General features: G+C 38.8%; 1 protein-coding gene across 2 annotated transcripts in view; it reads left to right on the forward strand.

Moving 5' to 3' along the window:
* Positions 1–15208, forward strand: part of tnikb (TRAF2 and NCK interacting kinase b) — a 375714-nt gene that overhangs the window by 289834 nt on the left and 70672 nt on the right. For both annotated transcript variants that reach the window (XM_028794715.2, XM_028794717.2), the window contains 4 exons: positions 1560–1724; positions 4574–4825; positions 9414–9520; positions 10599–10762. In XM_028794715.2, the coding sequence (XP_028650548.1) occupies positions 1560–1724; positions 4574–4825; positions 9414–9520; positions 10599–10762 (688 nt within the window). The remainder of the gene's footprint in view (positions 1–1559; positions 1725–4573; positions 4826–9413; positions 9521–10598; positions 10763–15208) is intronic.

The raw sequence follows: 15208 nt of genomic DNA on the forward strand, positions 1-15208 counted from the left end.
AATGAAGGATCCATTTTATGAGTTTTAAATCTACTAAATGAAGAAAGTAAAGTTTCAGGATGTGAAAAACCTCCTAAAAACATAAATATTGTGTATGGTTTTTGACTCAGTTTAAGTTGTTACATACTCTAAACTTTTAGAGGTCAGCTTTCTGCCAAAAATTATAATATGGAAGAAGAAGCGCATAAAGGAACATGAACCTGCATCTTGGGCATAATGTGCTTTTCCTGAGGACATCTAGCCTTTTCTCCATAGCACACAACACCACGGTAGAAGAAAGCTATGCGGGCAAGTCCTCCAGCAGAAAATGGTCCCTTTTTAGTGCCAAAATGAACTTGCATATTGGATTTACTGAAGAGGAACCTAGGAAATCTAGTCAGCAAGAAGAGGAAATTGACTGAATCCATCATGCCAGGAAACTGCAGGGTGCGAAATTCAGCTCTTCATAATTACCACTTTACCACCACTTTCATTACTAATATTTAGTCAGTGGGGATCATGGGTCCTTGGAGTGGAATGTGGTGGTGGCGGCCGCATAAGATCTTATTGACTGCCTTCGCAATGACACTTGTTTTCCTGGTTTTCTTTGCAAATATGGTATCTTTGGGGATTGGCTGCTTCTTTAGTCATCATCTTTGCATGGACTGTGTTGCTGATTTTTGTTAGCTCTGCATCTGACTACATTTAACTCTTTGGTGATGGTGTTGGAGTGTCTGAAGCACTGGTTACAAAGTCATCTGATCAAATCATTGTATGGTCTCTTCTTTTGAGGCGTTGCTGCAGAGTTATGGGGGTGAAGTAAACATTCTCATGTTGACTTTCTTTTTGGAAATATCATGCACAATTGCAAGGGTGACATTTCTAAATAGATGCAGCATTGCTGTACATTTCCCATGAGTAATGTACCTTTCTATTCCTTATGTTATTAGCCAGTGTTATCGGTTCACTCCAGCTGCTGTTTCAAGAGTGCATTTTACATAAGTAAACAAGTGAACTGACAGTGATACAAATGCAAAAAAAGTTTAATGAAGGCTCCCTTTCTTGTTTTTAATCCTTTCTCTCCCACTCTCATTCAATCTTAAAGATTTCTAGCTCTGGGTCATTCTATCAATGCCTACCAGCTGCTGTGCCTGGTCACAGATGGACAATATCACAGAAAGCTTATCAATACACCAGTTTAATTGACCAGTCCCAGGCTGGATATGTTAAACTGCTTTCTTCCTAGCTTCACAAAGATAAGTTTATTTTATCTATATATTGTGTTATAAGCTGAGAATCACTATTCATTAGTGATTAAGGAATTAACAAAAGGAAGAGGCGGTGTGCTTTCTCATCCTGAGGCCGGTTTCTAATCTTACTGGTGTGAAATTCAGCAAACAGAAAATAAAAACAGAGGAGCCTACTTGTTGTTAAATTTTCAGACATAATGGCTGCCTTCTCCTTAGCACGAAACCTTTCTAAATGTCCGTATGTGCCAGTCACCTCTTCTGGAAAATCAACTGCTGTTGCTGTGGTTCTGAAGTGTGCCACATGTATCTCTAATAATTTCTCTCTTGCAGGTAGAGGAGCGCTCCAAGTTGAACCGACAAAGCTCCCCAGCAATGCAGCACAAAGTGTCCAACAGGATTTCAGATCCCAGTTTGCCACCCCGGTCAGAGTCCTTTAGCAACAGTGCCATTCCCCCAGCAAGAACACCTCCCATGCACAGGCAGGTTGAGCCCCAGGTAAGGAAATTTTTATTTCTTTAATAAGAATAATAATATATTTTATTTATATAGCACCTTTATAGTTAGAGTTAGCTGGGCTACCTCTCTAAGATGGGTTGAAAATCTAAGTAATCAATGTAGACCTCATTGTTAATGTCTGCAGTACACCATGCAATACATACAGTATGTCATTGTTATATGCCATTTGGCATGGGAGTTTAAAAAGCAGTGTTAATGTTTGTGATTCACCATCCATTGGAATGAAAAAATGCAATGAATTTCTTTGCTAAAAATGTCTGTAATGCGTCAACTTTTGGAATGACAGAGACATAGCAATCGGGCAGACACACAGACAGACACACAGATGCTTATCCTTTTATTAAGGTGGATTAAATTCAGCTAATCTGTATGTCTCCCCATGTACCATGAGGCACTGCCAGTGCAACTTGTTTAGGGGTAACCGCTGTTTCTGTAAACCTGGCAAAGCTGAAATTAATTAGCAATTTCTTTATCGTTAGTCTGTTGCACTGATTGATGAATGTATGTGCAACCCTTATACCATGGCATCTCAGGGGTGAAAGGGCCAGACATCTACTTTTTGTAAATATTTCACTGTGTAATGTTAATGCTAAGGAAGACATTAGTTGTCCTTTCATGTCCTCTCTATCTACCATCATCACCTGAACCTGCATAATGACAGTGGGCAGGAAAAGGAAAAAAGCAACTTTTTTATTTTCATTGCAACATTCAGGACTGTTCAAGACATGTACTGCATCAACAAAGCAAAGTGATCATAGCACAAGCACAACACTATTGCTTGAAGTCTACAACAATTCATGATAACAGAGGCCCTGTAATCCCCTCCTTTTTTCCTTTTGAAAATTTGCACCTGGCTAGCAGTAATTATGACTGATGCTAATGTTTATGCCTCTGTCATTGACTTTCATCAGATAATGTTTTTATACATACTCACCTATAGGTGGCAGTTTTGTATCATTAACGAAGGAAGATGGTTGCTCACAGATTGCTCTTTGAGAGGGTTTGTGACAAAAATCTTCTTTTTCTTGCTGTATGATATTTGTTTCCAATAATAGTTATTTAGCAAAAATATGTCTATGCTGTCATAGTTTATTTTCTTCAACACAAGAACTCACTTAGGCCTCACAATGGAACAACTGAGTACCAGTGCTGTATCACACATTCAGTGTCCTGGAATCAAATCCCATGCCTATTCATTGTCCATATATAGCTTGCTAGCTCTCTCCTTGTCCCCTTTTTTCACGCATTCCAAAATCCATACAGCAGCCATACCACATGCACTTAAGAACAGGTCATCCACCTGAAGCTAAGCATTTCTGGGTCTCATCAGAACAATAATAGAGGTTTTGGTGAGGTCAGCAGGGGGTGCTTACACTGTGGTGATAGGGACACTGTGCTGTAAAAATGGCTCTGTCCTTTGAATGAAACATAAAACTGAGGTCCTTACTCTTTGTGGTCATAAAAGATCCTTGGGCATCCTTCGTAAAGAGCAGGGTTTATCCTGATGTCCTGGCTAAATTGCCTATCATGGCCTAGTCATTCTGGCCCCCTAATCATCCCCTGTCTCTAATTGGCTGTCTTTCTCACCACTTCACCACCTAACAGCTTATATGTGGTGAGCGTACTGGTGCAAAAATGGCTGCCGTCACATCATCCATGTGGATGCTACACATGAGTCGTGGTTTAGGAGGCTCTCCACACACTGAAGCACTTTGAGCAGTGAAAAAAGCGATATTTAAATGTAAAGAATTATTATTATCTGAATTGGTGATTTCAAATTGTCCTCATGCGAGTATGGGTGTGTATGTGAATGGGTCCTACAATAGTCAATTCAAGTCAAGCTGGGGAGCATGCACTGATACAGCACGTTGCCGGACCCACCACATGATGAAACAGCTCGGGATCCCGGTTGGAATCCCCTCAGGCAGACACGCGGTCCAATCCCACTCTCTGAAAATGACCCTCTATCTGCTGCAGCCAGGTGTTACGTGGGCAACCCTTTGGCCTGGTTCAGCCACTCGGGTCCCCAACAATGAGGATCCTACGAGCTGGATCACCCTCAGGGAAACATGCCACATGGCCGTAGTGCCGTAACTGACACTCCCTCACAATGCAGGTAATGTGCATCATTTGGGACTCCATGAGCAACCACTCATTCAACACCAAGTCAAACCAGCAGTACCCAAGTATTTTCCGGAGAGACACAGTACCAAAGGAGTCCAGTCTTCATCTCAGGTCACTGGATAGTGTTCATGTCTCGCAACCATATAGCAAGACAGAAAGCACAAGGACTCTAAAGACTTGGACCTTTGTCCTTTTGCATAGATATCGGGAGCACCACACACCCCTTTCCAGCGACCTCATGACCCCCCATTCTCTCCCAATCTGTCTACTGACTTCATAGGAAGAGTCACCAGAGACATGAATGTCAATGCCAAGTTAAGTAAACCTCTCAACAAGGTCAACACTCTCTCTGCAAACAGACACACACTGCTGATGGCTGTGCCCAAGAGGTCATTAAAGGCCTGGATCTTGGTTTTTATCCAGGACACTCGCAATCCCAGACACTCAGACTCCTCGCTCAGTCTCTTGAGCGCCCCAATCAGAGCCTCCATTGACTCCACAAAGATCACAGCATCGTCAGCAAAGTCAAGATCTGTGAATCTTTTTCTCACCAACAGATGAAAGGTCCTGCAATAGATCAGGAATATTTCCTGCCTTGTGCCACGCACTCCTGGAATACATTCAGTTGCATTAAATTTGGTTTGTTATATTACCATACTGTATATTAAAAACTAACAAGTCTCACTATTTGTTGTGCCTTCTAGGTACAGATGGCCCATCTAGTTCCTCTGAAGCCACATGGTTCTTCTATGTCAGGATCCCAGTCTCTGCATGACCAGACAGCCAAGGGAATCTCTGCTTTTCAGGAAGGCATCATATCTCATCGTCCAGAGATGCCTCGACAGAATTCAGATCCTACCTCTGACACGCCTCCACTACCACCACGGATAAGCAGCAGGGAAGACAAATTTGAACGAAGCTCATGGCTGAGACAAGAAGAGGACATCCCACCTAAGGTGAGATATTGATCTGCATTAACAAGCGTTCAGGATTAAAGGGAGAAAACAGGAAAATAACACAATAGGTCTCTTTTACAAAATGGGTTAATTGTTTAAACTGATTTTGTGCATATTTTGCTTATACAAAACATTTTGACATGTACCATTACAATGATGTTTGGATGATTTGACAAAATTCCACATCAGCTCCTTTCTAGGTCCGTTCTGCTAGCTATTGTTGAGAAATCAGTATCTAACATGAAATCTTGTCAGTTGTCATGCACCTTCTACAAATTTAGGTCGAACACACTCAGAACACCCTAAATCAGAATTTGTGAAGAGAATTTATTAATGAAATTAGAATTAGAAAGCTGGCATCTTTGACCAGCACCATTTTTTCAGGCCTTTGATGGTAAAAGAGGATGGATAATTTTATAGTTAGAGGCAAGACAAAAGCCACTAACAGCATTATTTAGAGGAAGAGAGGAAGATTCAATGTTGTAAATGGGCAGATGAAGGACCAGAAAATTTGCACAAAAACAAGTAAGCAAGTCAATGAATTAATGAGAGAAAAAAGGGAGCAGATGAAGAAATAGTTAAAAAAAGAAACAACTAGCAATAGGTTGCATCAAAGAACAGGAAGGAACAAAATGAAAAATCCAAAAATAATGTGAGAGATATCACAACAGTTAAAAACAAGAAAAGTCAAAGTATGAAGTGAATCAGGAATCAGTTTAAGTAACAATAATGAGAAGCATAAAGGAGCTTATAGCTACAGTTAAATAATTACAATTATGCAGTAACAGTAATTATTAAAGAAACTGTCCAAAGCATGACTATATTTACATGTCATTATGGGGGCAAGGCCTAGGGTGATGTCATGGGAAAAGCACGATAATTTGAGAATATTAAGTGGTTTCACAATGCTAATGTTAGTGGTAACATCATCCTCTAAAGTTATAAGTTACTCTATAACCAGCAAACACTAATTACTCATTTGGCACAGTGGAAGTACCTATAAAGTTTAAATATATACTCTTTATTCTTTCTAATATCAAGCTATGAAATTAAAATATAATAGCATCATGATGGTTATCGCAGAGAATTCTCACACCAGCAATGAAGCAATATTCAGGAGAAATAGAAATGTATGTAAAGTTTTGTTGTCTAATTTTGCAAAAAAATGTTCTATGTCTAGGTAACAAATACTTCTTGCCTGGTAGCATAGCTTATTATTATTTTCCTGTATAAATATAGGAAAAGTTGATTCAATATTGCTTTTGCAAAATGTAGACTAAAGTAAAAAATTTGCTTTGTCCTATTCTTGTTACACCAGTAACAGTGCACTGCTTGATAACGTGCAGTGAATACACTTGACTTGAGCATTCATAGTTTTCATACTCTTTCTCTGTACATTTAGCATTCGTTTGCTCAGAGGTTCATGCGCTTGCTGCTTCCTGAGCAGCTCTTCTTTTCTCCACCCTAGCGGTCCGCCTCTTCTATTTTTCCGTTGGCATCTTTTCTCATTAAAACTGATTAAGTCAGTTTTTGTGTTGCAATAACTTAGTATGTTTTTCTTAATTTTTTACTTAAGCTGGCACTTAAGTCTTCAATCTGCCTCAAGAATGATTTAAAATATGAAGAGGCAGGGGAAGTAACAGCGAAGGTGATTTAAAATCCTGAACAGACAAACGGACAGCCACGATAGCATATTATATAAGAAGATATGTCATTTAATATAATTCCAAGCTGTTGAATTTTTATTTCTGTATTAAAATTTAATAAATGAAGAGGAATAGGCATTCATATAATAAACCTGCTTAATACAACTGCAAGGTAGCATTAAGCACAAGAGAAGAACATGGGATGGGGTACCAGTCCATTGCAGAAGTCATTCATGCCCACTCCCACATTCATTGCTATACCAAGCCAATTTCTTTTATCTGCAGCTTAGGTGTGTCCTTAGGAACTACAGAATTTGTCTTTCAGCTCAGTTACCAATATATCCTTTGTACAACTGCGTCTTCAACTTGTTCTGTTAAGAATGTTTCTACTTTGTATATCCTTCTGTGTGGTGCTGGCAGGGCACAGAAAAAGACTTCTGACCCTCTCTTATCTGATAGGATTTTAACTGCAGCACCATTGCGACATCCTGAGAATAATATCCATCAGTTTTAACATGCTATAATGTTATTTTGTTTTATATGCTTTTCTAAATGTATACTGCTTCTAAAGAGTTGATTCGTGTTTTTTTCTTTAAATTATCATTTTTACATTAAACTGGGAGGGCGGCACGGTGGCGCAGTGGTAGCGCTGCTGCCTCGTAATTAGGAGACCTGGGTTCGCTTCCCGAGTCCTCCCTGCGTGGAGTTTGCATGTTCTCCTCGTGTCTGCGTGGGTTTCCTCGGGGCACTCCGGTTTCCTCCCACAGTCCAAAGACATGCAGGTTAGGTGGATTGATGATTCTAAATTGGCCCTAGTGTGTGGGTGTGTGGGTGTGTTTGTGTGTGTCCTGCGGTGGGTTGGCACCCTGCCCAGGATTGGTTCCCTGCCTTGTGCCCTGTGTTGGCTGGGATTGGCTCCAGCGTGACCCTGTGTTCGGATTCAGCAGGTTGGAAAATGGATGGATGGATACATTAAACTGGTAGATCTTTTTTGAAAAAAGTTATTTTTTACATACATTGAAAACATCAGTGTACTTGTAAATTTTGGATTTCAGTTTTAATTATCCCTGCTTTTCAATTGATCAGATGGTGCAGGTTAAAAAACAGCTGATCCACACATGACTCATCAGGATCTTGAGAGCACAGTGACTAGATCTTGTTTGAAATGACATTGCCTTAAGCAGGCAATAATAGTGTAGTTAGTCTTTTGTATGGTAAGTGCTGATTAACAGTAGCATTTTATTAAAATGCAAATTAGTAATGGCTCCAGAAAACCAAAAAGTTTACGATGAATAAAAGAGTGTATAAAAATTATACATTTTGCACTGTTCCGCTTGGAGAATAGAAATTCACAGTTTTACAGCAGCCTTTAAAAGCAGTTTTTTGAATTTTCTTTAAAAGAGATTTGATTAAGAGGAGTTAAAATCTAATGAGAAAGTCAACATAAATGTTGTTACCAAACCGTCATATTAATTTTACTTGTTACCACAGTTACCACACTTCTAATTCAATTCTGCCAAAATAAAATATACTTGCTAGCCTGCACCTCTGTTATGAATCTGGTTTTTGGGTTTTCTCTCTATTGTTCAGCCTCCATAATGATTTTTGACATTATTATTTTTATTTTAATTACCTTTATTATTTAATAGCTATATTTTTTATTTTTTTTGTGATGGTCTTTGCATGGCTGTGGCCATGTTGTTTAGGGTCACTATACCCATTGCCAATTATTTCCTCTATCTCTTTTCATCTGGACCCTCTTCCTTTGCAAGTTGTCCATTTCGTTCATAACAACATGGCCTGTAATTTGGACTAACTTGCCCTAGCTGTATTGATTTCCATTATTGAGAGTACGTATATTAATTGCTCAGAAATGTGTACATTGTTTTTAATAAGGTTCAATTTATTTTATTATAATTAGTGACACATCAAATTGGTTAACTGTTCTCATTTTATTAATTAGATCGTGAAACTGGGGCGGAACGGTGGCGCAGTGGTAGCGCTGCTGCCTCACAGTATGGAGACCTAGATTTGCTTCCCAGGTCCTCCCTGCGTGGAGTTTGCATGTACTCCCAGTGTCTGCGTGGGTTTCCTCCAGGTGCTCTGGTTTCCTTCCACAGTCCAAAGACATGAAGGTTTGGTGGATTGCCGATTCTAAAATGTCCATAGTGTGTGCTTGTGTGTGTGTCCTGCGGTGGGCTGGTGCCCTGCCTGGGGTTTGTTTCCTGCCTTGCGCCCTGTGTTGGCTGGAATTGGCTCCAGCATATCCCCGTGACCCTGTAGTTAGGATATAGCGGGTTGGAAAATGACTGACTGAGATCTTGAAACTAATTTGGTTATACTGTAGTATAAATGAGACTCAACTGTTCCAAAGCACTCCTCCAATGTCAGAATCAATGTAAAATTGACAGAAGCCATTTGGTCTAGTTCGCCTCGCCAATTCAGATATGTTAGTCTGGATTGATAAGGTCCATTGTGTATGCCAGCATGCCATCCTTTACAGAACATTTTCCCTTACTTTTAAATGGGGTACTACTGAGCCATTGTTGGTTGCTGTCACCTCTCTTATTAGCCTTTGTCAATCTCCCACCCAGGCAGAATCTGTTCTCTAGTAGTGTCTCTAGTACAGTATGTGGTGGCACATGGCACCTTTTTTTGGACTGTAGCTTTCAAACATTTCAAACATGTTTGGCTACATGTATGCCCATATAATACAGTCTTCATGAAATAAAGTTTCTCTTTATATTGCCCCATTTACATATGTTTGTATAACCCTGAAATTGAGGGTGGAAAATGATAATGGATGGATGGACAGTTAATAATATGAATAGTGCAGTTATCCATTTTTATAGCACATAATATGTATAGAATGTTAACCCAAGAGGCAGTGGCACAGCCTATAATGTTTCTTGATTTGATTTTGTCACTCCTCCCAAATTCAGGTACCACAAAGAACAACTTCCATTTCTCCTGCCTTAGTCAGAAAGAACTCTCCTGGCAATGGGACAGGCCTTGGGAACAGAGCAGCCTCTCAACTCATCAGAGCCAGGTAATGAATTCTCAGGAAATACTTCAGACGTCCTCAAGAAATCAGGTAAAAAAAATCAAAATAATGTGGACACCAGATTACCCTATTATTATGTTTAGAATTTACAAATGTTTTTTATGAATTTGGTTTTTGCTATTTTAAATCTCCAAGTTCAAGGTATTTGCTGAGAGTTAGTTAGCAGCACTGACACAACGGCAGTACCTTGCTTACTACTTCATGTTCTGTAATCAAACAAAGGCATTTCATTTTTCTTACTGGTGATGCTTCATAAGTTTTTTCTCCCTCTTGAAGATTTTCATGCTTTGTTCTTTAATGAAAGTAGCAGAGATGCAGCAGGGGATGGCAGAGTCAGTGAAATAAAGAGGAAGGTAGCTGTGGTTACAGCCCATACCTGTGTAGTTTCAGTTTCATGAGGTTCCATTTAAAGTAAACTAGTCACATGAAAACATTAATTCAGTCAGAGCAATAGCATTGCTTTATGGATTTGCAGTGACCCCAGGACCTATAATATCTCTGTTTTTCAGTTTGTGTAAGCCTGTAAGAAAGTAGAAATGAAGAACAATCAAAAAATGGTACTTCTCATATGTTAAGTTGCTGTACCCTTCCCTCCTTATTTGTCTACGAGAAAACCTCTGGTAAAATGAAGTTGGCTCCACTTCCTTTTACATCTAAACAGTGTGAACTCAGTAAAGAACAGGAGGTACCTTGCTTATCACCAGAAGATTACACAGATCCTGCTGCCACTGTTGTGCGGTGTCGTGCAGAATCTTTTAAGGGCCCAGGTAGCTTCAGATGTGTTTCCATTGTGTTTACAATTACATCCTTCATGACCTCCTCAAGACAGTGCGGTCCTTCCACTTGCTTCACTGAACTGTTGCATAAGTTATTCAAACCGATTCACAACACACTTTAGATGCACTATTAAATTTTTCCACGGTGTATCACCATTTGTGCAGGCACTTTAGATCAAGCTTACTGTATTTTTCCTAGACTCCTCTGAGCAGCAACTGTGTTTTATGGTTTCATATAGAGATTGTTTTATTAGTAGAGTCGTTATTTGTATTTTCTTTCTCTTCAGCAATCCTGATCTTCGAAAGACTGACGTGGCCCTTGAAAGTGTGCTGCACAGAGCCAGCAGTGGAAGCTCCTCCAGCTCAAGCACTCCCAGTTCTCAGCCTAGCTCCCAGGGTGGGTCTCAACCAGGCTCACAGGCTGGATCCAGTGAGAGGAACAGAGTTACTGGTAAGATGTAATGTCAGTCTAATGTAATCAATGTCTTTATAAAGAGCAGAGCAAGCCACTTTACCCATGTAATGTCACAACACTGGAGTTCGCTTCTTTCATAAAGCTCAAAAGAGGCAGTAGCAAATACATGCTGAATTTAGACAGAATTAATTAAATTAAATTAAATTAATTATGTGTGCTATAAATCATCCATCCCTGCCTCAAATACAAGATTAGACAGTAAAGTGGCATTTCTTGAGTTTCAGGACATTAGGAATTATACCTCATCACAACACTCAGTTAGAAAGATGCTAAAAATGTAAAGGTACACAGCTAAAGGATTTATTATTAGTGGGAAAGGCACCATCTCTGTGTGACAGTGAAATGGGTAAGTGGGATAGAAAATAGATGGAGTAATAGATGGAATTGTTTTTTTGCTGAAACAATTTCATTTTTGCTGTAGTAAATTGTCATTTTACTTTTTAACCAAAACAAAAGCTCAAAGAAATATGATTGTTAAAAGTGTTCATCAGCGAAATTCAACAAATCATTTTTCGCAGTGAATATGCTGTGTTTGCTAAATATATTACTGGAAATTCCCAGTACGGGGCTTAGGTGAATATTTTTTTCCAAGTGCCCCATGATGATTTACAAGTCCAGCATGACATCATAGCGCTTTAGCACCCATGCACAGAACTTTCATACCTATTGTAACATCATTGCTGGCATAGCCATCACGGGGTTGCAAACATACAAGGAAAAAAAAAAAACACTTTCATTTACTGAGCTCTGCTGAAACCAAAGTCTCCCCCCGCCAACTACATCCACTGAAGCACTTTTAAGTTTTAAGTGTTTTGTGACATTTTTCCCGTGTCTTACCACACTTGTTTCTTACACTCATGGCTTTTCTGTTTCTGTATGTTGGTCATCAATGAACTTAAAAGGGTAAAACAAAGGGTCCCAATGTCAAAAAGACTGAGAAACACTGCCAGATTTCCATCCCACATGCTTTTTTAAAAAAAGAAAAGTACTGCTACCAGATATATAACACTGATCCATGTGCATGCAAATTAGCCATGTGCTCAGCAAGATCTCAAAACAAGCCTTAAAGGAGCCCTCCTTCTCTCCCTCCCCTCATCAGAAAACACAGGACACAATGTGAAATAATAAAAACAAAAAAGATTTATTGCTATTTACAAGGCATTTCTTTCTTCTTGATGGAAGAAGAAAGTGTGAAGCATCTGCACAGGTACATAGGAAACAAAAAAGATGTGACTTCAAACAATGAAACAAGCCAGTGTCACACCGTCACTACTTGCACGGCCAATAGGTTTTCCAAGATTGGAACTCTGTGAGTGCAATGATCTATATTTTATTTACTTGTTAGTTTGTGGCAGTGTGTTGTATTTTATTGGTGATATTCATCCCACCTGCATCTTTTGTTGTTGGAGTCATGGTGGCACAGTGGTTATCACTGCTGCCCAACAAGTCAGATCACATATTTGACCACTATTATTGGTCCAGAATAGTTGGAAGACACTTCCCTGGCATTAAGAGACACTTAAAAAACATTGCACCATTATAATCCACTCAAAACTAGTTCAGCTCCTTCTTCCCATTGACTTCAATACATCTTGCGGAATTCAGAGAAGTTCACAACCATTTCCATAATTTCACTGAATTCAAAGCAAACCCGACAGGTTTCACTCATCACTAATTGTTAAGCAGCCATGCAAAGTTTAGCAAAGTTTAAACAGTTTACTTGCATATATGGTTTATTAATTTTACATTTGCATCTCAGTGGTTAAGAATAAGAATGACCCCAGAATTGTTGCAGAAAAAAGGTTTTGTTCACTTAAATGGCCTTTATCTAATAATTTTGCTGAAGACTTGAAAACATTTAGTGTCAAAATTTAGAGGAAAATATTTTTACATGGCACTTTACTTACATATACAGTTTTAATTACTAGGGATGCTGTTCACCCATTCCATACCCAGAAGACAGCAAGAAAAGCAGTTTTAATAATAACAATAAGGTGACAAGAAAATATTTAATAGAACAATCAAAAGTAACCAATATACATATCTAACAAGCATTGTACTCTTAGTTGGTCCTTAATTATTGTTTTTGTCCTTAATTAAATATAAACATCTTACAAAGCCTGCACCTCTTCCCCCAACACCCATTTTATAGAAATGAAATGCCAACCGTATCGCAAGTACTCATCTCCAGCAAGCTTCAAACTCCAGTCTCTCATGGGTGACAGTGAGGTGCCTCTTCCAAGTGATGGCCTAAGAATGATTCCAGTGCCACTCTGATATAAATTGGAAGCATTTCTGGATCATAGTCCCCTTCCACCAAAATCATCAACTACAATACCCAGACAACTTTTCATGAGCTTGTGACACTGCAGTCTACAAAGGCTGGCACCATTCTACTACCTGGGAAGCCTGGCCAGTTACTAAAGCTAGAGCCTCAACCTCCATTCCTTTCAATATTATCCTGGTCAGGTAACAGATAAATGGCATCCTGGAAGACATATGAAACACGCTGTGCTTGTGGCATCATCATATTCCCCTTTACAACACACATAAAGAACAAACCAACAAATAAATGAAAAACTGGATGAGCTGTTCTATATATTACTATTGTTTGTTGATTTGTTCTTGTGTTTATTAGAATGCAATTTCAATCAGACCTTGGTTGCTTTGGAATGTATGAAGTAATGTTTACCCTAGTTAATCATTAACCTCGGCTAGGCTGGGCACAATAATTCATAAACACTTCTCTTACACTTCCTTTGATGCCATTGCAGATGACTCCTTTGCATTCTGAGGCTGAGAAAAATGTTTGCTTATATGTTGCCTTCATAAGCTAGCTGCCCTTTATCTCAAGGGTGGTTAAGAATTATTTCTTTGTTGTTGGAAACAGAGTAGGTGGATAATAAATGCTTTCTGTCTTCTGCTCTGACCTAGTTATGGGGCAAATAATGTGGCTACGACATTTTTCAAGATTCTTTCAGAGCACTTTGCATAGAAGATTGAAACAAACATATTTGCATTGTATCTTCTCATCTCCTTGAAATTCTGCAACATACAAGGTCTGTCACCTGAATTTATGTTCCAAATTATTCAACTTTTTATGTAGAATTTTATTTGTAGCGGTCGAATCTGACCCCAAAACCTCAAATATATATACCCTGACACCCATGTAATCACATTTCTCTGAAGCATTAATGAGCCATTAAAAAGCTCAGCAAAAAATCTAATTAGTGTGACTTATTTCTGAGACTTAGATTGGATCAAATTTGCCTTGTGCATAAACTATGACTCTTTCTTTGGATTCCCCTCTAAGTATCCAAAATTCTGCATGAATTTCAATCAGATTTGGTTCATAGACTTGTATTGATGAGATATTTCTGGCTGCACCAGCTCCTCCTTGCACATATACTCAGATAACTGATAGATGGTCTGATTTTCTCTCAACTCAAACATGTTAAACTTCACAGGTTTGCATTTTGACATGTTTTATTTTAATAAAGTGGTTAATAAATAAACACATGTAAGTCCTATGTATAAAAATGCTTTCACTTATTATGTTCTGATTCTATTCATATTGTTTACTTAATTTGGTCCAATTAGACTTTGAAATCCATTGCGATGTTATTAGTGTTGCATTTATTATCACTGCTCCTGATACCCAGGCTTAATTTTGGAATTTGTCTGACCAAAGCATCATGGCATTCTGTTTTATGTGCTAAACTTGTATCACTCTGCATTCTCCACAAAGGAACGAATAAATGTGAACGTGGAGTCCCATTCTTCCTGTGTACCTTTTCATAAACAAGCCTGACCCAAAACAAAAGCTTTCAATGCCAAAGTGCAAATCGTCTCTAGAGATGACAAATGTCTGAGCTATTTTTGACTGGCACTTTATTATCCTTTTTTAAATCCCTGGCCTCTGTGACTGCCCTGGAGATTCAATAATGTGTGTCTTCTTTAGCCTCTAATGCTTTTAATTACCCCTTCTGCTCTCCACAGAGCAAACATCACATTTTTCAGTTGCTTTCATTTCTCAGACAGCACCAAATTTCTTCCATCATACCCTTCTTTGTGTGCTGTTTAATTAGTGAGCAGAAAACAAATCTATCCATCCTTCCAGGGATTTAAACATTTTCTGAACACACTTTATTTGTTACATATTTGTAGCGGGAGCCTGTCCTGATAGTGTTGACCTCAAGTCAAGAAACTATCCTGGATGGAATGTTAATCCATAACTTCTGTTTTTATAACACAACTAGCTGTGTAAGCCCACGGGGTCCTAGAAAGTATTGAAATCATCAGAAAAAAAATTGAAATGTACAGATATCAGGTGTGACAGATAGAGGGCGCTGTCGTCCTCTTGAACCCTCTGATTTGACTCCAGACACCAGGTAAAAGTACAAATATTATTTTTATTTGAAC

Source organism: Erpetoichthys calabaricus, chromosome 2, assembly GCF_900747795.2.
Source record: "Erpetoichthys calabaricus chromosome 2, fErpCal1.3, whole genome shotgun sequence".
Classification (NCBI taxonomy): Eukaryota; Metazoa; Chordata; class Cladistia; order Polypteriformes; family Polypteridae; genus Erpetoichthys; species Erpetoichthys calabaricus.